This window comes from Bubalus kerabau, chromosome 3 (genome assembly GCF_029407905.1).
Source record: "Bubalus kerabau isolate K-KA32 ecotype Philippines breed swamp buffalo chromosome 3, PCC_UOA_SB_1v2, whole genome shotgun sequence".
NCBI classification, from domain to species: Eukaryota; Metazoa; Chordata; class Mammalia; order Artiodactyla; family Bovidae; genus Bubalus; species Bubalus kerabau.
In genome coordinates, this window is record NC_073626.1 from 36,892,548 (window position 1) to 36,919,440 (window position 26,893).

At 44.5% G+C, this 26,893-nt stretch overlaps 2 protein-coding genes across 4 annotated transcripts in view; both read left to right on the forward strand.

Moving 5' to 3' along the window:
* The first annotated feature begins 11,097 nt into the window (after positions 1–11,097).
* TREM1 (triggering receptor expressed on myeloid cells 1) lies at positions 11,098–25,472 on the forward strand. Its single transcript, XM_055571452.1, has 4 exons — positions 11,098–11,146; positions 15,882–16,223; positions 17,461–17,662; positions 25,367–25,472. The coding sequence occupies exons 1-4, from the start codon at positions 11,098–11,100 to the stop codon at positions 25,470–25,472; spliced, it is 699 nt and encodes a 232-aa protein (XP_055427427.1).
* The window catches only part of OARD1 (O-acyl-ADP-ribose deacylase 1), a 160,234-nt gene continuing 148,127 nt past the window's right edge, over positions 14,787–26,893 (forward strand). For all 3 annotated transcript variants that reach the window (XM_055571453.1, XM_055571460.1, XM_055571459.1), the window contains exon 1: positions 14,787–14,797. The gene's annotated coding sequence lies outside the window, so the exon portion shown is untranslated. The remainder of the gene's footprint in view (positions 14,798–26,893) is intronic.

Here is a 26,893-nt window from a genome sequence, read left to right on the forward strand (position 1 = left end):
GAAGCTAAGGAAGTGTACAGAAAATACTGTCTGGCTGCCAAAAGCACAAATGTGAGGGCTGGAGCTCCAGCAGTCATTTTGGCCACAAGATGATAGACTTTGGAGGCCGTGAATAGGATGGTGGGGCAGAGAGAAGGAACCAAATTCCCTGATGATGATCAGCCCAGCTCTAGGTGTCTATCTCTGAACTTTTTAGCAAAAGATAATAAACTCTTATTGGAATTTTCTATGGTATTCAGCATGCTAATTTTGAATGAACAAGTACAGAATGAATTTATTCATGTACATGAATAAGTACAACTCATTTAGTGAGGACCTGCATCTTTCTGGGACTTCCCTGGATCATAAACCCTACGCGTAAACAAGGATTCAGCCAGGCTACAAGGTAACCTTCTTTTCATGGGTTGACCTCCTTGAAAACTTCAGCAACTATTAAAAAAAATTCTAGGTTAAAATTATTTTAGTGTGGAACACATTACTAGGATAACACTTTTTGAGTATTGAGGGCTGAGGACACAGAGTCTAAAAAGGACTGCTGCTTAGAATGCTGCCTCCACTTAATTGGTGAGAAGTTACAGAAGCACATCCAAAGATAAACTGAGTAAATTGCTCCCTCTAGTGGTGCCTTTGCATTTATACACGACTGAGATGACTGCAGCCATGAAATTAAAAGCCGCTTACTCCTTGGAGATGGAGAAGGCAATGGTAACCCACTCCAGTACTCTTGCCTTGAAAATCCCATGGACGGAGGAGCCTGGTAGGCTGAGGTCCAGGGGGTCGCGAAGAGTCGGACACGACTGAGCGACTTGACTTTCACTTTTCACTTTTATGCATCGGAGAAGGAAATGGCAACCCACTCCAGTGTTCTTGCCTGGAGAATCCCAGGGACGGGAAGCCTGGTGGGCTGCCGTCTATGGGGTTGCACAGAGTCAGACACGACTGAAGTGACTTAGCAGTACTCCTTGGAAGAAAAGTTATGACCAACCTAGATAGCATATTAAAAAGCAGAGACATTACTTTGCCAACAAAGGTCTGTCTAGTCAAGGCTATGGTTTTTCCAGTTGTCATATATGGATGTGAGAATTGGACTGTGAAGAGAGCTGAGCGCCGAAGAATTGATGCTTTTGAACTGTGGTGTTGGAGAAGACTCTTGAGAGTCCCTTGGACTGCAAGGAGATCCAACCAGTCCATTCTAAAGGAGATCAGTCCTGGGTGTTTTTTGGAAGGAATGATGCTAAAGCTGAAACTCCAGTACTTTGGCCACCTCATGCGAAGAGTTGACTCACTGGAAAAGACTGATGCTGGGAGGGATTGGGGGCAGGAGGAGAAGGGGACGACAGAGGATGAGATGGCTGGATGGCATCACCGACTCAATGGACGTGAGTTTTGAGTGAACTCTGGGAGTTGGTGATGGACAGGGAGGCCTGATGTGCTGCAATTCATGGGTTCACAAAGAGACTGAGCGACTGAACTGACTGAACTGAACTGAGACGACTGGATTTATTGTTTTGTGATCCAAAAAAAAAAAAAAAAAGTCTGAGTTTGGAAATTTTTAAATTGATTTTTTTAAACTTTTTTTTTCTTGAAAAAATGAGTTTGTGTTTTTTCTATTTGAAAATAGTGCAGTTACTGTGGAATGAATGGCATTTTTCCCCATTAAAACTTACATGATTAAGGGTTTCTAACATAATTATTTTATGAAAGATCTACCATTAACAGACTGGTTATTGTACAAGTAGCTGGTGTCTATGTACACTGGCTTTTGCAATCCATATAAAATTTAAAATCGTGAGAACCTGTGCTATCATTCCACTAGCACATTTTGAAAAAGTATTAAAAGCATAACATTTGATAGTAATTCTTCACATAACTGAATCATTAATAGTCCTATAATCATTTTATGAGCTTATTAATAAACTCTGGACTAATACAATACCGATGAGGCAGGAGATAAATGAGCTCCAGGTCAGACTTTTACAGTTGGCCTCCTGTTTGCATTTCATGGGGCAGGAAGCAGTGGGCTTCAGGCTGGATACTTACAACTGTTCACATTTCCTGAGACAAGAGATAGATGGGCTCCAGTTGAAGAATTTACAATCAGCCTCCTGTTTGCCCTCCAAAATGGAAGTAACAACAGAAACAGGGTAAGTAACCAGTCTTTGTCTCTTGTAGACACAAAGAGTCATGGCAATAGTCAAGGTAGAAGTCATGGCAAGGACAAAGAGGGGCAAAATTCTGTTTGAGTAAAGGATTAAGGGATCTCCGCTCTCACCTTTTTGGGACAAAGGAGACACTACACGTGCACAAAAAGGCCCCTTGTGGGTCAGAAGTCAGGGGGTAATGCCAGGCCATAATGAATGAGTCTTGCACCTCCCAGAAGCCTTCACTTTGAGATGGATCTTGGCTGAGGTCTGCGTGTGTGTGCCCAGGGGAGGGCCTCAGGGGAGGTCATGTGTGGACAAAGAGACCAGATAATTGGCTTAAGGTAAACAAAGACCCAGAAGAACTGACCTATATACATGACTCAACTGCCTCTTTACTGAGCTCCTCCTAAGAAGGCTGCCCACACCCTTTCTCTGCGGGTGTGAATCCCCGTTTTGCTGCTGTCTTAACTAAAACTGTCACCCTGTGTGCTCTCCCACTTGTTGTTGTGCTATGTCTTCAATAATAAACTTTGTATTCCTGCATTTACAGTTTTTGTCTCTATGATAAATGCATTTTTCACTGGGGGCAAAGATCCACGGCAAAATAGCTTCTAGCCTCTAGTGCTTGCTGGGATTCTTGGTTCTCATCCAGGCTACCCAGGTTTAATTTCTGGGCAGGGAATGAAGATCTTGCTTCATGCCACTATTTACTGCTGCCAAGCCAAAATCACTGGGACAATGAATGTTTCTATCTAAATATTTTTGAGAAACTAGAGTTCAAAATGTAAGCAAACTACAGTCAAATGCTAGTATATATATCATGGACTGAATCTAAATTAAAGATCTAATATATATCATTCATATATGAATATAAGTAATGCACATGTACACAGACTCATACCTATATGATTTTGAGCAATGAAATAAAGAACTTAGTGGACTTTAGGTAAGGCTTCAAAAACTTGTACTTGTCTGTATTATCTTTTTCATTTATCATATGAAATTCTCCCTAAAATTATTAGATACTCTCCCTAATCTCTTCCTGAGGTTAGAATGGAAGTGATTCTCTGCAGTTCACTGACATCTGCCAAGGTCATACAATTAATATCAGGAGGATACTCTGGACAAGGCTTCCAGGTGCTGCCAGTGGCAAAGACTCCTCCTGCCAGAGCAGGAGACAAAGAGATGCTGGTTCGATCCCTGAGTTGGGAAGATCTCTTGGAGGACCGCATGGGAACCCACTCCAGTATTCTTGCCAGGAGAATCCCATGGACAGAAGAGCCTGATGAGCTAAAATCCATAGGATCACAAAGAGTCGGACAGGACTGAAGCAGCTTAGCACTCATCCACTCTGGACAGTCAGTTCAGTTCAGTCGCTCAGTCGTGTCCGACTCTTTGCAACCCCATGGTCTGCAACACAGCAGTCCTCCCTGTTCATCACCAACTCCCAGAGCCTGCTCAAACTCATGTCCATCGAGTCAGTGATGCCATCCAACCTTCTCATCCTCTGTTGTGCTCTTCTCCTCCTGCCTTCAATCTTTCCCAGCATCAGGGTCTTTTCCAATGAGTCAGTTCTTCCATCAGGTGGCCAAAGTATTGGAGCTTCAGCTTCAGCATCAGTCCTTCCAAAGAACACCCAGGACTGATCTCCTTTAGGATAGACTGGTTGGATCTCCTTGCAGTCCAAGGGACTCTCAAGAGTCTTCTCCAACACCATATGCAAAAGCATCAATTCTTTGGCATTCAGCTTTCTTTACAGTCCAACTCTCACATCTATACATGACAGCTGGAAAAACCATAGCCTTGACTAGATGGACATTTGTTGGCAAAGTAATGTCTCTGCTTTTTAATATGCTGTCTAGGTTGGTCATAGCTCTTCTTCCAAGGAGCAAGCTTATTTTAATTTCATGGATGCAGTCACCATCTGCAGTGATTTTGGAGCCCCCAAAAATAAAGTCTGACACTGTTTCCATTGTTTCCCCATCTATTTGCCATGAAGTGATGGGACCAGATGCCATGATATTTGTTTTCTGAATGTTGAGCTTTAAGCCAACTTTTTCACTCTCCTCTTTCACTTTCATCAAGAGGCTCTTTGGTTCTTCTTCACTTTCTGCCATAAGGGTGGTGTCATCTGCATATGTGAGGTTATTGATATTTCTCCCGGCAATCTTGACTCCAGCTTGTGCTTTATCCAGCTTGGCATTTTGGATGATGTACACTGCATATAAGTTAAATAAGCAGGGTGATAATATACAGCCTTGACATACTCCTTTCCCAATTTGTAACCAGTCTGTTGTTCCATGTCCAGTTCTAACTGTTGCTCCTTGACCTGCATACAGATTTCTCAGGAGGCAGGTCAGGTGGTCTGGTATTCCCATCTCTTCCAGAATTTTCTACAGTTTATTGTGATCCACACAGTCAAAGGTTTTGGCATAGTCAATAAAGCAGAAGTAAATGTTTTTCTGGAACTCTCTTGCTTTTTCCATGATCCAGCGGATGTTGGCAATTTGATCTCTGCTTCCTCTGCCTTTTTAAAATCCAGCTTGAACATCTGGAAGTTCTTGGTTCACATACTGTTGAAGTCTGACTTGGAGAATTTTGAGCATTACTTTGCTAGCGTGTGAAATAAGTGCAATTGTGTGGTAGTTTGAACATTATTTGACATTGTCTTTCTTTGGGATTGGAATGAAAACTGACCTTTTCCAGTCCTGTGGCCACTGCTGAGTTTTCCAAATTTGCTGGCATATTGAGTGCAGCACTTTCACAGCTTCATCTTTTAGGATTTGAAATAGCTCAACTGCAATTCCATCACCTCCACTAGCTTTGTTCCTAGTGATGCTTCAACTGATTCAATAATCATTCATTTCTCCCACCTGGAGGGGGTTTCAGTATTTGTAAAACAACTCAAAACTATTGTGTGTATCCGTTGATGGGGAACCAGGACATTGCCCCAAGGCTACTCTATTATTTCTCTAGGCTGTCTCTCCCTGGTCTGACAGTGCCTCCCTTTCCTAAACAGCAAGTGCTCAAATCTCCCTGTTAGGGCTCAGGGAAGGTTGTGGAGGCTGAGTGCAGACTGTTTCCTGTAATTAAAGAAATGAATGTCACAGAAAGCCCGTGTGCCCAGGAGTGCCCTGGGGCCTTGTACTCCCTGTTTTCCCTGTACTCCCATTTCTTTTCTTTTTTAACTTTTTATTCCATATTGGAGTACAGACAATTAACAATGTTGTGATAGTTTGTACTCCCGTGTCTGATGCAAATGAACCATCAAAGCTCTGCTCACTGAAGCTTTAGAGACGTGGCTGATAGAAGCTTCTACAGCCACGTTAGAGAAAGGAGAAATGTGAATTCTGTGCTGACTCTTAAAGCCTCAGTCTACATGGTATGCATGAAATATTCATTTCATGAGTGACTGAACTGAACTGAAGGCTAAGAAACTGATTTTGACAAGAAAGGAGAAGTTAATAAAAGAAGGAAATCTAAATAATATGCTTTCATGTTAAGATTCAATAGGAAATGATAGACAGTGATGTTAAAATTGAATTGGGTACCTTTAAAAGTCTATTTGAAGAGTGTATTCAATTTTTTGTTTTGTTTTGCCCTTAACCAGGATGCCAATTTGCGTTTGTGTCAAAGTTAATACCAGTGATTTTGAAGGTTCATTTATAAATTTATATTTCAGTCTTACTGCTAGGATTCCAGTTGCCTTGGATAGTCAATGCAAAAAGAGTGTGAGCTATTTCAAATCCTAAAAGATGAAGCTGTGAAAGTGCTGCACTCAATATGCCAGCAAATTTGGAAAACTCAGCAGTGGCCACAGGACTGGAAAAGGTCAGTTTTCATTCCAATCCCCAAAAAAGGCATTTTGTTGCCATTGAGTGAGGAAGCATTTAATAATCTTGTGGGATAGTGAAAAAACATGGGGCCCAGCTGAAAAGACTCTCAGCCAAATTGGGATTAGTGAGCATCAGAAATGAAACAGCAGGGGATTCCCTGGTGGTCCAGTGGTTGCAACTCTGGGCTACTGAAGGGGGTGCAGGCTCCATTGCTGGGGGTGTGAGTTCGATCCTTGGTCGGAGAACTCAGATCCCACATGCTGCAACATGTGGTGTTAATAGTGTTAGTCGCTGCGTAGTGTCCGACTTTTTGTGACCTCATAGACCGTAGCCCTCCAGGCTCCTCTGTCCATGGGATTCTCCAGGAAAGAATACCGGAGTGGGTCGCCATTCCCTTCTCCAGGGGATCTTTCAGACCCAGAGATCGAACCTGGGTCTCCCCACCGCTCCCCCCTCAAAATAGCAGCCTGTCTATCAAGACAAATTGATAGACAAATATAATTATATTCAAAATGGAAGAACAGAATATCTTTTTCTTTATGGATAGTAAGTGCTATATATAGGTTGGGTTTTTTACCCTGATTAAAAAAAAGGTTCATATTTAACTGCATGGATGTTTGAAGCGTGGGTAGAAGTGTTCTCATGCCCGAAGGCCAGTATCGTCACTGTCAGCAAGGCTGATAAAACTACCCCCACCCCCCATTATCAGGATGGCTTTGTCGGGCTATTCAGGCTGCTGGCGCTCTGTTGAGCACTTCTCTACCCTGGTCTGAGTTGAGATGCTGCAGCCAGATTTCTCCTTTGTGCTCTGTCAACAGGGGGACGAGAGGGGACCAGGCGCTGGAGGAAGGGACAGGGTTGCGTCTTCCTGTTTGCGTCTGTTCCTGTGAGTGTTGCCCAAACAATGCATTTCAACTGGTGCAAGGGCAGTGGTTCCAGTGTGCAGTTTTTCCTGCTCCTGGTAACAGTCTTGTTGAGGCATTCTGAGGTTGGAAAAGAATTTCCAAATACAGAGCATTTCAGAGGGGAGTGAGTTTATTAAGAACAAAGAGCAGAGGTAAGGTGGGCACTATGAGCACAGAAGGCTGACCTCTTGACAGACAGGGGAGAGCTGACCATTTCCGTTGGTTAGTAGATGATTTTTATAGCCTCAAGACAAAGAAAATTCCTGCTGGAAGGATGGCGTTAGGTGACTCTTTAGAGCAAAGTCGGACACGACTTGAGCGACTGAACACGCATGCACATAGGGTGCTTTAGGGTAACTACCTGGGTGAGCATTTTTGCCTAATTTGGGGTCAGGAAGCCTGTTGGTGATGATCAAGGGGGCTTTTGGCAATGGTTACAAAGGGGCTAAGTCAGCTTCGGAGGAGACCTCGCTTCTGGGCTCTACTTCTGTGGCCTTGGTACAAGGTCTCACGCCTGTGGCCTTGGGGTGTGCATGCATGCTAAGTCGCTTCAGTCATGTCCGGCTCTTTGTGACCATATGGACTATAGCCTGCCAGGCTCCTCTGTCCAAGGGCTTCTGCAAGCAAGAATATTGGAGTAGGTTGTCGTGCCCTCCTTCAGGGGGTCTTCCCGACCCAGGGATTGAACCCAAGTCTCCAGCAACTCCTGCATTGCAGGCAGATTTTTTACCATCTGAGCCACCAGGGAAGGTCTTGGGGGCAGGACTCAACAAGTCTCATTGGGCTTCTTCAGAAACACCAGCACCAGAATTCAGAGATCTGGGTCCTGGACCCATAAGGCCCTCTTTTGAGCCAAAAAGAAGACATGCACATTCTCATTGTTAAAAGATGTCACACATATATTCTAGCTAGGTTAGAACAGATATGTGATTAACCAATCCATGTTAAGAAAGAAACTGTTATCTTATCCCATTGTGAAGATTGGAACCTATTGACATGGGCCAGTGACTTACTTACTAAAGTAGGAAAAGAACCCAACCAGAATCATATTTACACAGGCTTTCATAATAGTACTAAAAATAATATTTGAAGAATAAAACCAAAAAGACTCATGGTACCTTAAAAATAAACCCTCCTGGTGCTGGGGCCTCTGAAGGAGGAACTTTGAACTGAACCTTAATAAAATGAAAAGAGATCCTAGGTCACAAGTCCCAAGACTATTTAATGAGAAGCCATAAGAGACAGTAGCTTGTTGGGAGAAGTAGTTTGAGAATTTAAAATCCTGGCTGCAGGAAAGTTAGGCCTCCACACTGCAGGGGCCCAGGTTTCATCCCTGGTCAGGGAACTAAGATCTTACAAGCCATACGATGAAGCTTCACCCATGGCCTCCCAAAAGAAAGAAAGAAAGAAAAAATAATGGATGGGTCACTGAACTCTTCAGAAAAACAGTGGGTTGAAAAATGAGAGGATACTTTACGTTCTGTTTACTTCAAGTACACAAAGCGATCAGACAGGTAGAGAAAGACTTCTCTCATTTAAATGCACTCAGGTGCTGCCTCTAGTTAGGACATCATGAAGGAGCCATCACTTCCCTGTGATACTCAAGTTTAGTTAGAAATCCTTCTCGGGCTATTTAATGAAAAGTTCCCAAGAGAGAAACAGAGAAATGAGAACCAGAGGACAGAAACAAAACCAGCAATAAGATAATAAAGTGCTAACCCATCAATATTTATCTTAGATGTAAATCATTGTCACATACAAAAGACACAAAGTGGATAAAACACCACAATCCAGGTAGATACTGCTTGTAAGAATCTCACTTCAAAGACAACGACTAGGTAAGTTGAAGGGAAAAGGATGGAACAAGATATAGAAACATGGATTTTTTAAAAAGCAGAAGTGGCTACATTAACAGGGCTTCCCTGGTGGCTCAGGCAGTAAAGAATCTGCCTGCACTGGAGGAGACCTGGGTTTGATCCCTGGGTTGGGAAGATCCCCTGGAGAAGGGAACGGCTACCTACTCCAGTATTCTTGCCCAGAGAATTCCATGGACAGAGGAGCCTGGCTATATCAATATCTGATTAGACTGCAGAGCAAAAAAAGAGCTAGAGACAAAGAGAGCCTTTCTATATGATAAAAGCATCAGTCAACCTGGAAGACTTAATGATCTTGTAAGAATATACAGCTAATAACAGAACTTCAAAGGACATGAAGCAAAACCTAGTGGGAAAAAAAGGGTTTCTCTTAATCTTCCAGGGATTTGACCCTGAACACTGACCCTGAACCCTGAAAGTAGGCAAAGACACAAAAAATTGGCATGTGTAGTAGTATTCATTTAGGTCTGGAAGACACATCTTGTAAGAAGAGGGATCTGTTAAATTAACTGTGCAAATCTGACTCATCCTTGTAAAAATCAAATAGACGCCTCGCTGAGTCAGAAAATTTCAAAACCTCTCTTTCTCCTTTCCCTCCCTGTGGGCCAGACAAATAAAACAATAGTGCTTCTGGCAGATTTCAAGCCGAGTGCAGTTGCAAGCCTGGTTTCTGATATCATTTATAGAACCAAGAAGAGAAAAAAATTTTAGTAAAATCTTACCTACAATGATCTTTGCAGAGTGTAATAGTAGGATTTAAATTTCTTCATAATTGTTGATGTCTTAGAAGTTGCTGCATTCAACAGTTTTAATTTAAAATGTTAAAGTTAACCTTAGAGGGGTTTTTTTTTGTTTTTGTTTTTGCTTTTTTAATTTGCAGACATGATAGTACTTTTTTGCTGCTTTCATACTTGAATAGCAATCAGCTTTTGTATACAATTCTAGAGGCAGATTTTCTTTACACATCATCCCACTGTGTCTCAGTATCTGTTACTCGGTGGAGTCCCACTCAGTTCAATCCTTTTGAAGGAATCAAGTTTTCTTTTCCTGTTTGTTTCGCAGCAGGAGCTTTTATTTAAATTTAAAATTTCTCACCTGGAAACTGTCCCGTCTTGATTTTTTCTTCATGCATTTTTCCTTGCCAATGTTAAAAATTCTCTCAACTTCCAATTTCAGATATCTTTTCAGATCTCGAGAGTAGGTCTTTTTGTTTCTAATTTTTATGGAAGTGTAACACAATGCTGTGTTAGTTTTTTGTATACAGTGAAGTGATCCATGATCCAGTGTACATATAATTTTTCAGATATGTGTATATATATTTTCAGATTCTTTTCTGTTAAAGTTTATTGCAAAATATTGAATGTAGTTCCCTATACTATACAGTAAGACCTTCTCTTAAAAAATCTATTTTATATATAGTAGTTTGTATCTACTAATCCCAAACTCCTAATTTATCCCTCCCCCTCCCCTCTTTTCCCCTTTGGTAACTGTAAGTTTGTTTTCTATGTCTGCAAGTCTATTTTTTGTTTTGTAAATAAGTTCATTTGTATCATATTTTAGATTCCACATGTAAGTGAGATCATATGGTATTTGTCTTTGTCTGACTACTTCAGTTAGTATGATAATCTCTAGGTCCATTCCAGTTGCTGCAAATAGCATTATTTCATTCTTTATTATGGCTGAGTAGTATTCCTATATATTTGCATATATACCACATCTTCTTTATCCATTCATCTGTTCGTGAACATTTAGGTTATTTCCATATTTTGGGCATTGTAATTGCGCTGCTCTGAACATTAGGGTACTTGTATCTTGGAAAGTGTTTTTATTTAAAATACACTTTTAATCTTGTTTGTGATCCACTGTCCCATGTTAATCTTCAGTGCCATTTCTTATTTGTAGATGATTTTTAGATTGGATTTCTATGCTTTGTCCTCTAGTATATTTCTGAGCTCTTTAATGTGTCCTATTCATTTTACATTTGGGATTATTTCTGAAGTGAATGTTTTCTGTTATTGACTTTTCACATTGTCAAATCTGCCTTTCATTGCTTCTATCTAGTAAGGAACCTTTTGGATTTCTTTCTTCTTTTTTCATTGTCTTGTACTATATCATCCTGCATCTTTTCTGGTCTATGAATGAGCCCAGTCTTGGATCCTTATGTTGTCCTTGACGTCTGGAGCCAAGATAACCAGTGATGAAATGCAGCATCAGACTCAGCACCTCCCAGTAATGGCATAACATCCTGTTGTGCAACTTTCTGGAGCCTCTGGGGTAGAGTGTCCCTCTGTAGCTGTGCCAGGAGCCACAGAACAGTCGGAGTCAGTGCACATGAAGGATGAGGAAGGCCAGGCTCTGGGGGCTGCTCTGGATGTTCTTCATCGCAGGTAAGATGCGGAGGAGGTGTGAGCAGGTGAGCTCTTTGCCCAGGACCTGGGGTTGGGGCCAAGCCCTCCACAAGAAAGGTCTCCCTTTTCCTCTGAAGCTCCGGGGGATGTGGCCACCCAAGACAGAACCATCCAGTAGATATACCACAATGGGTTTCTCCACCCAAACTTAAAAGAATCAGGAGAACACACAGGGCCTGAGAACAGAACTAAAGGGGGTGGGTTAGGGAAGCAAGATGCCTGTGCCTTTTGATGTTGTCAGGGAGATGCAAAACCCCGAGTGGGAAACTAATGGTAGAGAAAAACCTCACCTTGACATGATCTAAGGGAATATTGTTTTTGAGTTTGACATTTTTTCCCTTTATATTCTATCATGGTGCTTTGGATGTTGAAAGAAGTGTTGGTCACTCAGTTGTGTCCAACTCTTTGTGACCCCATGTCTATCCATGGAATTCTCCAGGCAAGAATACTGGAATGGGTTGCCATTTCCTTCTCCAGGGGATCTTCCCCACCCAGGGATCAAACCTGGGTCTCTCACATTGAAGGCAGACTTTTTTACCAACTGAGCCACCAGGGAAGCCTAAACCCCAAAGACATAGTCCATTCAATATATATCTCCCAGTGGCCAAGCATGGGCCAGGAAACCTGCTATTGCTGAGGACACAGAAGTGCACAGGAGAAAACTACCCGTTTTCACAGAGGCCGTGATCCCAGGGCTCTGAGGCTCTGCTGCTCGGGCTCCGCAGGGTTGCCGGGACCCTTCACTCCTCTTCCTGCCCAGCTCACACCTTCACTAAAAGTGGAAGCACTTGGAGCTTTTGTTGTTCCTGCTCCCAGTCCTCATGAATACATTGAGAAAATAAGCAGAGAAGGGGAGCATATCAACAAGGAGTTAAAAGAAAGGTTTGCTTTGGAAAGCAGAAAGGATTCCAGGGAGAGGATGTTTTCCGGGGACCCACTGCCTTGAGCAAAGTCCTGGATAATCACCTCGTACAGCCTGCACACCAGGGTTACTCCGGGATTCCTTAGAGCTGGGGTGATGATATGGATGGGGTACATGGGAGTGTGGTTCCCATGGACCAGTGCATTTCCTTGTGTCTTTTCCTTCTTTCTTTTTTTTTTAAAACCTGTTTTCATTTTGCAGTGGAGACTGTGCTTATTTATTGATTTATTTTTAGCTTTATTCATTTGTTTGCCTGCACTGGGTCCTCATTGCGGGGCATGGGCTTTCTCTAGTTGGGGTGAGAGGCGGCTACTCTCTAGTTGTGGGGCATGGGCTTCTCATTGCGGTGGCCTCTCTCGTTGAGGCTCACGGGTTCTGGAGCACAGGTTCAGTAGTTGCGGTGCATAGATTAGTTGCCCCTTGGCATGTGGTATCTCCCTGAAGCAGGGATGGAACCTGTGTCCCTGCATTGGCAGACCGATTCCCAACCCCACTGGACCACCAGGGAAATCCCTCCTTGTGTCTTATTCATGTTTTTCCAAAGGAGAATGGGAGAAGATGGAAGGTTGAAGACTGAGAGGAAACCAGTGGTTTTTTCCCACTGAGTCCCATCAGGGTAGATTAGGGTGTAACATAAAAGCTCCTTCTAGACCTTGTATCCTGGGGAATAGAATTGTTAGTCAGCTATTCTCATTTGGGTTGGGGTTGGCTCTAATCCCAACCAGACAGCTGCCTTGGGCAATCTAGCTCAGAGGTTTAGAGAGAGTCTTCCCTGGTGGCTCAGACAGTAAAGAGTCTGCCTGCAGTGCCGGGGACCCAGGTTCAATCCATGGGTCGGGAAGATGCCCTGGAGAAGGGAACAGCAACCCATACCAGTATTCTTGCCTGGAAAAGTCCCATAGATGGAGGAGCCTGGCAGGCTACAGTCCATGGGGTCACAGTTACTACTAAGTGTTTAAGACACTCTCTCATTTAATCTTCATAACTTATAAGTTGATACTACTATTATTCCTAGTTTCGAGACTAGGGTCACCAAGAGTCGGACACTTTCTAGAGTCTGACTATGAGGGTCTGAATCCTGACTTCACACATTTCTCCTATGGGACCTTGGGCAAATCACACAATGTGTGTGTGCGCTCAGCTGTGTCTGACTCTTTGCAACCCCATGCACTGTAGCCCGCCAGGCTCCTCTGTCCATGGGATTCTCCAGGTAAGAATACTGGAGTGGGCTGCCATTCCCACTCCAGGGGATCTTTCCAATCCAGGGATCAAACTCATGTCTCTTGCATTGACAAGCAGATTCTTTACCACTAGGCCACCTGGGAAGCCCAAATCACATAATAAGTTCTGGGTTATTAAATAAACTTTCTGTCTTCCACTTCCCTTGTCTTCAAACTAGGAAAAATAGCAGTGTCAACTGACATGTTATAAAGATTAAATGAGACAGTGTCTTAAACACTTAGCAGTAAAAGGTATTTGTTATTCTTTTTTACATTAATAATATAAAGAAGTCCTTTCTTGAAATGGTGCAAAAAGTGATGTACAGACTTCACTTCTGCGTTAGTTTCTTACTGTCTCCTTTCACAAGCACCTGGCAGGTTTGTGAGCAATCTGTCTCCTGTGACTCCCACTGTCTTGACCCATCCGGGCAGTTATAACAAAATACCACAGACTGGGTGGCTTATAAACAACAGAAATTTACTTCTCCCAGTTCTGGAGGCTGGAAATTCAAGGTCATGGTACCAGTATGGTTGGGTTCTGGGGAAGGTCCTCTTCTGAGATGCAGACTGACTACCAATTTCCCACTGTATCCTCACGTGGGGGAAGGGGCAAGGGAGCTCCCCGGATCCTCATTACTAAAGGCACTAATCCTATTCCTGAGGGCAGAGCCCTTATGACCTAACTATCTCCACCTTGCAGTTTAAGATTTCAAAATATGAATTTTAGGGGGACACTAACATTTAGATTAATAAAAGCAGTGATAATTGTAGGTAGTGGTAGCCTGACCTTAGTAATGGTAGGTGGATTGACCCACCACTATCCTGCCCATTATTTGGTTTTCCATGAAGGAAGGTATCTCGGGCCTGGATGGATAAACTGTAGTCCCTCAGTAAAGGGAGCCCTGCTGTGTCCAGTGGAAAACCCAGACCTGGATCTTCTTACTTCAACTCTACTTGGCCCTCCCATCAGCAAGGATCCCTTGGACCAGACCAGAAATTCATGCCAATTCTAAGTTCAACATTCAAGAGTGTGATTGAAACTGTTGTCCCTGTAATCCAAGGGTTCTCAGCCTTGGCACTATTGACATTATGGGTGGGTTAATTTTTTCTCATGGGGGCCAGCCTGTGCACTGAAGGATGTTTAACAACATCTCTGGCTTCTACCCATTAGATGCTATTAGCACCTCCTTGCTCCCAATGGGCTTCCCTGGTAGCTCAGCTGGTAAAGAATCCGCCTGCAATGCAGGAGACCCCAGTTCTATTCCTGGGTTGGGAAGATCCCCTGGAGAAGGGATAGGCTACCTACTCCTGTATTCTTGGGCTTCTCTGGTAGCTCAAACAGTAAAGAATCCACCTGCAATATGGGAGACTTGGGTTTGATCCTTGGGTTGGGAAGATCCCCTGGAGAAGGGAATGGCAACCCACTCTAGTATTCTTGCCTGGAGAATGCCATGGACAGAGGAGCCTGGTGGGCTACAGTACATGGGGTCTCAAAGAGTTGGACATGACTGAGTGACTAAGCACAGCACAGCATAACTCCCAATCAAAACAACCAAAAATATCTGCAGTCATTGCCCAATGTCCCCAGAGGGAAAATTGTCCCCAGTGGAGGACCACTACTGTGACTCCTTAATATTCTGTAATATTTAGAACTCTTTTGGATGCAAGCAACATCCTATAGACCAATCAACACAGTAAGAAAGAGCAGCCGTCTCAGAGAGGATTCTGATTGGCCCAGCCTTAGTCATGTGCCCATTTCTAGGCCAATCAGCATGGCCAGGGTGGTGAGATTCTTTGGCTAAGCCTGTGTCTCTGTGTCCATCCTGAAGAATACGGGCAGCCCCATCAGTAAAGGTACATAGGATGAGAAAGATGAGCACGCTGAGAAAGAGGTGATCTGCTACCCAAGGAAGGGAAAGATGAAGACCACACCACCAGACATCAATGTCCACCACATCCTCGAGACAGCTTCCTCGCCATTTTTCCAATAGTCTCTTGAATTGATCTCTCTCCTTCTGACTTAGATGAAGTTCCTCTAGCTGTTCAGTGGAGTCACTTTCTGATAGTAATATCTCTTCACATCCACTTTCCACCATGTCCCTGGTGGTCTAGTGGTTAGGATTCAGCAGGCTCATTCTGCACCCTGTTCTCTATAATCTATCCCTCCTGTCATGCCTTTGTCACTCATGGTCTTAGCATGTGTCCCATGCTCTGTCTCTATTCAGACAATTTCTTCCTCTCAAAAACAGTCATTTATGAAAGTTGATGTGCACAAATCATACACAGTCTAACTTTTGTGATCAAAATCAAACAAACATACCAAACGAACCCCCATCCCCCAAGCTACTTGCAGTGATAAGATCTGCCCCCATCCCCCAAGCTACTTGCAGTGATAAGATCTGGGGTCTAATGCTAACTTGCAGGGAAAGCTGCATCTTCTCTGGAGACCTTGAGGATCTTGTCTGAAAATTAGGTGATTTAACAAGAAAGAAAGGTGGCTCCTCTCTCTTTTTTTTCCCAAAGAGAAGGAAGCTATTCCTCACAAAGCCTAACTCAAATTCTCTGCTTACAGAAATCCAAGCTGCCGCTCAAGTATTCGAGGAGAAGTGTACTCTAGCAGAGGGGCAGACCTTGAACGTGAGCTGTCCTACCAATACCAACATATATTCCAACAGCCAGAAGGCTTGGCAGAGGCTGAAAGATAACGGGGAGGTCCAGACACTGGCAATCACAGAGGGGTCCAGTCAAGTCCGGGTGGGGAAGTACTTCCTAGAAGACATCCCCAGTGAAGGCATGCTGCAAATCCGAATGGCCAACCTTCAAGTGGAGGACTCAGGACTGTACCGATGTGTGATCTTGGGACCCAGCGATCCCATCATCCTGTTCCACCCTGTCCGCCTGGTGGTGACCAAGAGTGAGTGACCTGGGGGTGGGTGGGAGAGGGTGGGAGAGCCAGATCAGGTTGGGTGGGACAGTGGTGGGAGCACCAGTAGGGCTGTGGCTCAGGATTTCTAGAAGCTTATGATCTTGCTCCTTGTTTCTAGAAGCTCCTTGTTTCTCATTTGAGGTCCTTGTGAGACATTTGGTCCAACGGTAAGAAGGGATTGCATCTCATTCTTTGTATGGGATTCCTCTTTGGGAGCAGAACCTAACATGCGGTGCTATTGTAGGAAGTGGGATATGGGGAAAGGTGAGTGATGGACTTGGGACAATTTGGTCTCATGCTTCAGGTCTTCATGTAGAAGTCATTTCCTTGGAAGCCTCTGTGAGTCACCCTCCCTTCCTAAGGATGCATCTGAGGTCCCTCCTGTGTGCTTCCAAAGCAGTGCTCCTCAGACCTTAAGTGGGCACAAACTACCTGGGGGTCTTATTTTAAATGTAATACGTCTAGGATGGGACCTAGACTCTGCATTTCCAGCCTCTTCACAGACAATGCTGATGCTGCTGGTCCATGGCTTCCGTTTTGAGTAGCAAAGCACCAGGGCTTGCTTGGTGCCCTCTTCATAGACAGCTGTCTCACTGGATGAAGTAGTGGCCAGTTTCCTTAACTGTCTCCCCTATTCATCTTTGAGAACCTTGAGCAAATCATCTGTGCCTTAATCGACTCTATATCTCTAGCAACTGATGAAGTGCCTGGCATATAGTAGGGCCTCCACAGATGTTGACTGGGTGAATTAAGGAAAGCAGATTAGAATGGGGGCAGATTCAAGTTCCTAGCCCCTGTGGAGCCCATATCTAAGGAAGACAAGACATATCTGCAATGTATTAATGAAAGATAACTTGCAAAGCAATATGCCACAGGTACAGGTGAGTGCAAGGCAGAGAGAATGGTATAAGATAATCAGGGAATTATTCTTCAAGAAGGGCACATATGGATTGGTGAAGAATAGCAGGCAAGTGCGTTTCCAATAACATAAATAGCCTGGAAATACCTTTCTGCTTCCTTATCTCCCTCCTTCTTTCCTTCCTTCTTTCCTTTTCCCCATCTCTGACCCAAGCAATGCCACACTATTTCTTTATTAAAATAAAAAGCAAAAGGAAACCTTGGTTCATGAGTGGCCATTCATTTCCCTCCACAGTTCCATTTACTGTACCACTTATCCTTCCATCTATCCATCATCTGTCCAACCATCCAATGTGCTTTCTTGCAGATTCTTTGGGAACCCCTGCCTCAGATGAGGATCCTTGCCAGATCTCCGTTCAGAATCCCACCTCACCTCCCATCACCACCAAGCTCCGTCCCAGGCCCAGGCCCAGGCCCAAGCCCGTGACCCAACCCATCCCCACATCAGCTGATAGGCTCTCCTCTCCTGGCTTCACAGTCACTCCCACAAATGTGACACACGTCACCAGGTATGGTTTCCAGGTCTCTGGGACCTTGGATCGGACACCAAGTCCTTTGATTCCCAGTCCATGTGCTTAGAGGGTGTGGGGAGTGAGGGATGGGGGAGGGTAGAGGGCAGGGTGGGTTTGAGTCGTCTCCGTCGGGTGGACCTTCCCAGGGGAGGAAGGAGAGTGCTGGTGCTAGAGAGAGGAGGGGGCTTGAGGAGGGGGCTCTTGGAGGCAATGAACGGCTGCCGTTCTCCCCACCATTTCCCTGTGTTTGCTTCTTGCATGTCAGAGGGGTAAGGAGAGGAAAATGGCGTCTGTGCTGAATTCCAAGGGCTCAGCAAACCCCTAAGTGTAGTGGGAAAAGAGACCCTGAATTCGAATGCCAGCCAGATCTACTGAAAGTGTAACTTCAGGCCACTCAGGAGCCTTCTCTGGCTTCAGTTTCCTTGTTTCTATGGTTGGGGTTGGAGGGGGTAGGGGAGGGTAGGAAAAAAATCAGAGCTGGAAGCCATAATCTAGCCCAACAGCTCTGAGCAAGTGAGGCGTGTTAGGATATCCTGGAGCATTAGCTTTTATTTGGCTTGTTTTATTTATTTATTAAAAAAATTTTTTTGAATGCACCCTGCAGCATGTGGGATTTCAGTTTCCCAAACAGGGATGGAACCGGCGTCCCCTCTACTGCAAGGCAGAGTCTTGATCACTGGACTGGGGAAGTCCCTGGCTGGTTTTCAATGCTGATGCGCGTGACCTCTGTAGACCAAAAGAATTAGAATTTCTGGAGGTGGGGCTGGTCTCAGTAATTTTTATAAGATCTTCAGGCCTCTTAAAATGTGCAGGCAAAGCTAAGAACCATGACCTTTTCATGCACACCCTTTTATACAGTTTATTATTAAATGTTGATTTATCTTAGAGTGTGTTTATCACTAAATGTTGACTTAGCAGAGAAAGAAATATTCTTCCATATTCCTACCAATCTAATGTGTCTTTTTTTGTCCATCTTCTCTTCTAGTTTTTATTCATGCTTGGATATATTTTAATGTGGCATTAATTCTAATTATATACATTTTCATTATTTTTTTTTGGCTACAACTATTCTTCAGTGTTGCTCCTTAGTCTTTGTAGTCAGAATTTCAGCATACTTTTCTATCAATAGAAAGCCACTGCTCACATAATCCTTTGCCTGTTTTTAGACGTTGAGATTATTTTCACTTTTTGTAGTACTGATAACTCTGAGATGAACATATATTTGTAGATGTCCTTTTCTTCTTTTAAATTGTTCACTCAAAAGAAATTCCCTTAAAAGAAGCCAAACATTTATACTGTCCTGTATGTGTCCTTGAATGCTCAGTCGTGTCCAGCTCTTTGTGACCACATGGACTGTAGCCTGCCAGGCTCCTTTGTCCACGGAATTCTCCAGGCAAGAATACTATAGTGGGTTACCATTTCCTCCTCCAGGGAGTCTTCCTGACCCAGAGATTGAACCCGCATCTCCTGCATTGGCAGGTGGATTCTTTATCACAGAGCTACCTGGAAAGCCATTTTCCTGTACACATATTGCCGGTTTGTTTTCCAAAGGTTGGAAACAATCTGCAGTGAGATCCACAATGCGGAAGAGAAGCAGCGTCACTGCAGGGCTCTGGTATCTAAAAAATATATCTGTCAAAATAGATGTGATGCTGAAAGCTCGTATTCTATGTATGCTGGTGCCAAATCAAATCTCAAAGGCAGTTTTGGGTGAAGTAGAAAGGAGTAGCTTTGTTGTTTTGCTAAGCAAAGGGGGCCACTGTGGGCTTATGTTCTCAAAACTGTGTGTTGCAACTTGGGGAAGATAGTGACAAGTTTAACAGTAATTGTTCAGAGAGGGTGTGATCAGCCTGTGAACATTCTTCTGATGGGCTGGTGATGACATAAGTAGGAGACAGCATCCTCATCCTTCAGGTCCAACTGGTCTAGGGTCTACATGCTTGTGGGTGGCAGACCATCATTAATCTTCATTAACTTCTACCACCTGGAGGGGGTTTCAGTATCTGCAAAACAGCTCAAAGATATTGTCTATATCCACTGATGAGGAATCACAAGCTGGAATCAAGACTGCCAGGAGAAATATCAACAACATCAGATATGCAGATGATATCACTCTAATGGCAGAAAGAGAAAGTAAAGAGCCTCTTGATAGGGGTAAAGAGGAGCGTGAAAAAGCTGGCTTAAAACTCAACACTCAAAAAACTAAGATCATGGCTTCCAGTCCCATCACTTGAAATGACAAATAGATGGGGAAAAAGTGAAAACAATGGCAGATTTTATTTTCTTGGGATCCAAAATCACTGCAGATAGTGACTGCAGTCACAAAATTTAAAGACACTTGCTCCTTGGAAGAAAAGCTATGACCAACCTAGACAGCACATTAAAAAGCAGAGACATCACTTTGCTGACAAAGGTCTGTATAGTCACAGCTATGGTTTTTCCAGCAGTCATGTATAGATGTGAGAGTTGAACCATAAAGAAAGCTGAGCACCAAAGAATTGATGCTTTTGAACTGTGATGTTGGAGAAGACTCTTTAGAGTCCCTTGGACTGCGAGGAGATCAAACCAGTTCATCCTATAAGAAATCAACCCTGAGTATTCATTGGAAGGACTGATGCTGAAGCTGAAGCTCCAATACTTTGGCCACCTGATACAAAGAGCTGACTCATTGGAAAAAAACCATGATTCTGGGAAAGACTGAGGACAGGAGGAAGGCGGTGACAGAGAATGAGATGTTTGGGTGGCATCATTGACTCAATGGACATCAGTCTGAGCAAACTCTGGGAGATAGTGAAAGACAGAGAAGCCTGGCATGCTGCAGTCCATGGGGTTGCAAAAAGTCAGACACAACTGAGTGACTGAACGACAACAACAATTGATGGGAAAATAGGACCTTGCCCGGAGGCTGCTCTTGACTTTTTCTTCCTGGTCTTGCATCCCCAGCTCAGTTCAGTTGCTCAGTCGTGTCTGAGTCCTTGTAGCACTATGACTGAAGCATGCCAGGCTTTCCTGTCCATCACCCATTCCTAGAGCTTGCTCAAACTCATGTTCATCAAGTTGGTGATGCCATTCAACCATCTCATCCTCTGATGTTCCCTTCTCCTCCCGCCTTCAAGCTTTCCCAGCATCAGGGTCTTTTCCAATGAGTCAGTTCGTCCCATCAGGTGGCATTGGTATTGGAGTTTCAGCTTCAACATCAGTCCTTCCAATGAATATTCAGGACTGATTTCCTTTAGGATGAACTAGTTTGATCTCCTTGCAGTCCAAGGGACTCTCAAGAGTCTTCTCCAACATCACAGTTCAAAAGCATCAATTATTTGGTGCTCAGCTTTCTTTATGGCCCAACTCTCACATCCATACATGACTGCTGGAAAAATCATAGCTTTGACTAGACAGATCTTTGTTAGCAATGTAATGTCTCTGCTTTTTAATATGCTGTCTAGGCTGGTCACAGCTTTTCTTCCAAGGAGCAAGTGTCTTTTAATTTCATGGCTGCAGTCACCATCTGCCAGTGATTTTGGAGCCCAAGAAAATTAAGTCTGTCACTGTTTCCATTGTTTCCCCATCTATTTGCCATAAAGTGACAGGTGATGTTATCTCCATATCTGAGGTTATTGATACTTCTCTGGGCAATCTTGATTTCAGTTTGCGCTTCATCCAGCCTGGCATTTCCCATGATGTTCTCTGCATAGAAGTTAAATAAGCAGAGTGACGACAGACAGCCTTGATGTAGTTCTTTCTCAATTTGGAACCAGTCTGTTGTTTCATGTCCGGTTCTAACTGTTCCTTCTTGACCTACATACAGATTTCTCAGGAGGCAGGTAAAGTGTATTCTCATCTCTTGAAGAATTTTCCACAGTTTGTTGTGATCCACACAGTCAAAGGCTTTAGCATAGTCAATAAAGCAGAAGTAGATGTTTTCCTGGAACTCTCTTGCCTTTTCTATGATCCAACAGATGTTGGCAATTTGATCTCTATTCCTCTGCCTTTTCTAAATCCAGCTTGAATATCTGGAAGTTCTCAGTTCATGTACTGTTGAAGCCTCACTTGGAAAACTTTGAGCATTATTTTGCTAGCGTGTGAGATGAGTGCAATTGTGTGATAGTTTGAACATTCTTTGGCATTGTCTTTCTTTGGGATTGGAATGAAAATTGACCTTTTCCAGTCCTGTGGTCACTGCTGAGTTTTCCAAATTTGTTGGCATATGGAGTTCAGCACTTTCACAGATGATGATCTTTTAGGATTTGCAATAGCTCAACTGGAATTCCATCAGTTACACTAGCTTTGTTCATAGTGATGCTTCCTCATGCACACTTGAATTCAACACTCCAAGATGTCTGGCTCTAGGTGAGTCATCACACCATCGTGGTTATCTGGGTTCAGTTCAGTTCAGTTCAGTTCAGTCACTGTCGTGTCTGACTCTTTGCGACCCCATGAATCGCAGCACGCCAGGCCTCCCTGTCCATCACCAACTCCCAATTCACCCAGACTCATGTCCATCAAGTCAGTGATGCCATCCAGCCATCTCATCCTCTGTCGTCCCCTTCTCCTCCTGCCCCCAATCCCTCCCAGCATCAGAGTCTTTTCCAGTGAGTCAACTCATCACATGAGGTGGCCAAAGTACTGGAGTTTCAGCCTCAGCGTCATTCCCTCCAAAGAAATCCCAGGGCTGATCTCCTTTAGAATGGACTGGTTGGATCTCCTTACAGTCCAAGGGACTCTCAAGAGTTTCCGCCAACACCACAGTTCAAAAGCATCAATTCTTCGGTGCTCAGCTTTCTTCACAGTCCAACTCTCACATCCATACATGACCACTGGAAAAACCATAGCCTTGACTAGATGGACCTTTGTTGGCAAAGTAATGTCTCTGCTTTTCAATATGCTATCTAGGTTGGTCATATTAGGAAGGTCTTTTTTGTATACTTCTTCTGTGTATTCTTGCCACCTCTTCTTAATATCTTCTGCTTCTGTTAGGTCCATTCCATTTCTGTCCTTTATTGAGCCCATCTTTGCATGAAATATTCCCTTGGTATCTCTAGTTTTCTTGAAGAGATCTCTAGTCTTTCCCATTCTATTGTTTTCCTCTATTTCTTTGCATTGATCACTGAGGAAGGCTTTCTTATCTCTATTCTTTGAAACTGTGCATTCAGATGGATATATCTTTCCTTTCCTCCTTTGCTTTTAGCTTCTCCTCCCTTCCCTAATTAACAACTGCTTGAATCTGCCCCCTGGGGCTCAGGGAAACCCACGGAGGCTGAATGAAGGTTGTTTCCTAAAATCAAAGAAATGGGGGATACAAGAACCTTGTGCCCAGGAGCCCCACAGGACCCTGCATGGTATCAGACATGAGCTGGGACTTGCTTTCGTCGATTACTGTGGACTTTGAGCTCCATAGGGTAGAGGCAGAGTGCCCTCTTCCCCTTCTGTTGTGCCTAAGTGTCCGGTACATAGTAGGAGATCATTAAAATATTTAAAATAAAACACATCTTTACAATAAATGCTATTCTTTTTTTTCACTAATTTTCCAGAGTATAAACAGAGAGTGCAAACATTCGCCCATATTCCTACTAAAGGCTATACCTCCTTCATGTATTGACTTTATGTGTTTTAATTAACATGAACCAGTCTATGTGTCAGAGTCCAGTCGGGAAGGCAGAAGCCACTGAGCTGTTTGAAAAAGAGGGAATTTAGTGGAGGGAGCAGTTTGTGCAGGAGATGGAGGAGCGGAGGCGCCTATCTGGGGCTGGAGGGTGTGGCACCTCAGAGGAAGCCGCTGTCACCCTGTCTTCGGAGGGTTCCACAGAGGCAGGCTGTGGAGAAAATCTTGTGCAAATGTTTTAGGAAGGGATCCCAGGAAAAACCATTCCTGGGGAGTGGGACTGGGAGGGAAGGAAACCTAGCAAAGGGTGCCATAACCAAGGCGAGTCCCACAGGGACTAAAGGGGCTTCTGGGCATCACAGGAGTTGTCTGTACGGAGAGGGGGTTGGGGAGCTAGAGCGTTTGTACTCCCAGCACTCGGTGAGGGGCACAGGAATTCCCCAGCACTATGGCTGGAGTGGCTTGCAGTGGGGTGGGATGCGGGTGTCTGGCCACCTGCATACAGCCTCAGAAAGGGCTGTAATGCTTGCCCTTGAGAGTGGACATGTTCTAGGAGCTCTGTGCAAGAAAACATTCCAGGGCTTGGAGGGGATAAGGCAGGGCACTGGAAGGAGACCCTTGGAGAGGTTACAGTTTGTGGAGCCCAGAGCTGGAACCTCCCTGGGCAGTAGGGCTGGAACTGGGCCCAGAGCTGGAACCTCCTTGGGCAGTAGGGCTGGAACTGGGCACAGGCTTGCAGTGCAGGGGGCATAGCTGCAAGCTTGAGGGTCTAGAGAGGCACTTCCAGCCCCTGCCCCAGTCCCCAGCCAGGGCAGCCAGGGCTGAACTTGGCTGCCTCAGACATCTAGTTCCTGCAGATGCAAGACAGTGCCACAGGCTGGGAGTAGATTTTAGCACAAAAGGACCTGTGCTGCTTTCTGTGGCTGTTGTATCATTTCTCCCTTTGCAGGCTTGTACATTCAGGTTTAAGTTTTGCATAGGCAAACGTGTTGATTTTTAAATTATTGCTTTGTTTTATTTCTTAATTGTGTTTATCCTATTTCCTGGTGCCTTCTCTATTTTTTTCACTTTATTTTAATCTTAATCCATTGGTGGGGGGGGGTGTTATTTTACTATATGGTGTGAATGATAGAAGCAAAGACTTTTTCTTACATTTTGCCACCCAGGTATCACAAAATTGTTTATTTACTAGACAATTCTTGCCTACCTATTGGGCTGCCGATTTCCTTAGATACGAATTCTTAGCTATCCTTAGATCTATATCTGGACTTCTATTTGTTTCCCTGCTGTTTCTCTTTTCAACCCGGTGTCTCATCTCTATGGATTAGCTGTGCTATAACTTATTTCCACGGGCTTCCCAGGTGGCAGTAGTGGTAAAGAACCTACCAATGCAGGAGACATAAGAGACATGGGTTTGATTCCTGGGTCAGGAAGATCCCCTGGAGGAGGGCATAGCAACCCACTCCAGTATTCTTGCCTGGAGAATCCCATGCACAGAGGAGCCTGAGGGCTACAGTCTATAGTGCTGCAAAGAGTCAGACACAACTGAAGCAACTGAACACACACACAACCTATTTCCACATCTGCTGAGTCTATACAAGCCAAGTTCCTCCATTCATTCGTGTCCTTTTCTTACAGTATCTACTGATGTTTACCCAGGACTTTTAGAATCACGTTGCTGAGGTCTATGAAAATTCATGATGGGATTTTGATGAGGACTGGAATCTCAGTTTATAAATGAGGCCAGAGAGGTGAGGTGACTCTCCCAGGATAGGTCCTGATGCTGAGAATGGAAGCCAGGATTCCTTGCTCTGGGAGCCCTCGCTTTCTCTACCGCATCAAGGTAGGAAGGAGCCTTGTCCGCCTGTCCTTTCTCCCTGATGCCTCTTCTGAACGTGGACTCTGTGCTGTCTACTAAGTATACTTCTAATCAGTAGTTTTAGGTGATGGGACAAACTAGATGCACACGACAGAGCCAGTCAGTATGGGGAAAGGAGGGATTGGGAGCAGATGAGCCAAGGGGTGTGAAAGCCCATGACAAACATGCACGTGTGTGGGAGCATCCATGTCCATAGCAGTGCTCACTCTTCTGTCTCCCCCAGGGCCCCTTGGATCAGCATCATCATTCCCGCAGCATGTGGACTCCTGAGTAAGACCCTGGTCTTCATCGCTCTGTTTGCTGTCACATATAGGTCATTTGCATCTTAGCCACAGGAATCCACAAGAATGACCTCCAACCTCTACCCGTGTCCACCCTGCAGTTGTGCCTGAAGAGGGGTGTAAGGGGAAGAGGCGGGGGCCAGTGATATGAGCTGATCTGTAACCCAGGTGACTTCTAAGGCTCAGGATCCCACCTTCTTGGCCCCGCTAACTCCCCTTATTTAACTGATAACCTTGGGAGTGCTTTGTCCCCTCACAAGAGAAGATACGGCCCCACACCTGTTCATTCCACTGGCGACTCAGGGTTTGCATTAAATACAGACAGTGCCTGGGACTTCCCTGGTGGCCCAATGGCTAAGTCCGAGTTCCCAATGCAGGGGGTCCCCGGGTTCCATCCCTGTCAGGGAACTAGATCCTGCTTGCTGCAAAGAAGGTCAAAGATCCCATGTGCTGCAACTAAGACCCGGCACAGCCAAAAAAATAAATAAGTAAATAAATAAATATTAAAAAATGAAGACACTGCCTGATGCTTTTCACTGTCAAGGTCTGTGGAATTCGTGAGGCACAGAGGCTACGGTTGCTAATTCTGCCCTGGTCCTCACCCTGGACTACAATATTTTGGCTTAAACTGGACAGAGTTCCCAGGACAGAAGCATCTTGTTATCTCAGCTGCCAGGGCTGTCCTCTCCTCTAGAATCAGATGTTTTGGTTTCTCCCCTTCATTTATGGCCTTTTCCAACACTCCCAGAAGATTATTGAAAACCATGGAGCAAAGAGAAGATGAGATGTCATGGTAAGAACTCCATATTTGGGAGAGGGGAACTGAGCTAACCAGAAGGGTGTATCCTGGGACAATACTGGGAGGATGAGATAGGATCCATGGCTTAGGACTGGTAAAGCAATATCATTTGTCTATGGTGTGCATTTATTGTGGGCATCAGCTGGGGTGCATCTGGATCCCCAGAACAACCCCACAAAGGCAGAGATCCATGCCTGGAATGAGACCACATGAGAAGTGCATCACCACTTACTGGAAGGGACAAAAACTGGAGCTCCTTTACTGAAGACCAAGCGCCTCAAAGCCATATAGACCAAAACAACAGGGAGCCTGCTCTATCTAAGTGCCTCTTCCATGTATCACACGAGGGGCAGGGATGGTGGTGACCAGCTCTCACCAGTTAGGCTCCTAGAGGTTGTCTCCCACGTGCCCTGCTGGCACCACCCCCTGCCTTCCTCTGCCTCTCTCTCTGCCCCTACAGCTCCCCCTTCACTCTCAAGCTCATCCATGAAATAGGTATCCAGGCCCACCAACAGATTTAAATCAGTACTTTTGGATTTTCTACTCTTCTGACTCTAAAGGGGAAGGGACCCCACTAGTGGTGAAGAGATGATGAGTCCTTCCATTCCCATTCAGGAATGGCCAAGGCCAAAGTTGTCTTAAATTCCCCAAGAGCAAACATACTCTACCA

Coding starts and splice junctions, on each gene's coding strand:
- TREM1 (XM_055571452.1), top strand. CDS start 11,098: ATGAGGAAGGCCAGGCTCTGGGGGCTGCTCTGGATGTTCTTCATCGCA. Junction 11,147..15,881: donor CTGGATGTTCTTCATCGCAG/GTAAGATGCGGA, acceptor CTCTGCTTACAG/AAATCCAAGCTGCCGCTCAA. Junction 16,224..17,460: donor CCGCCTGGTGGTGACCAAGA/GTGAGTGACCTG, acceptor GCTTTCTTGCAG/ATTCTTTGGGAACCCCTGCC.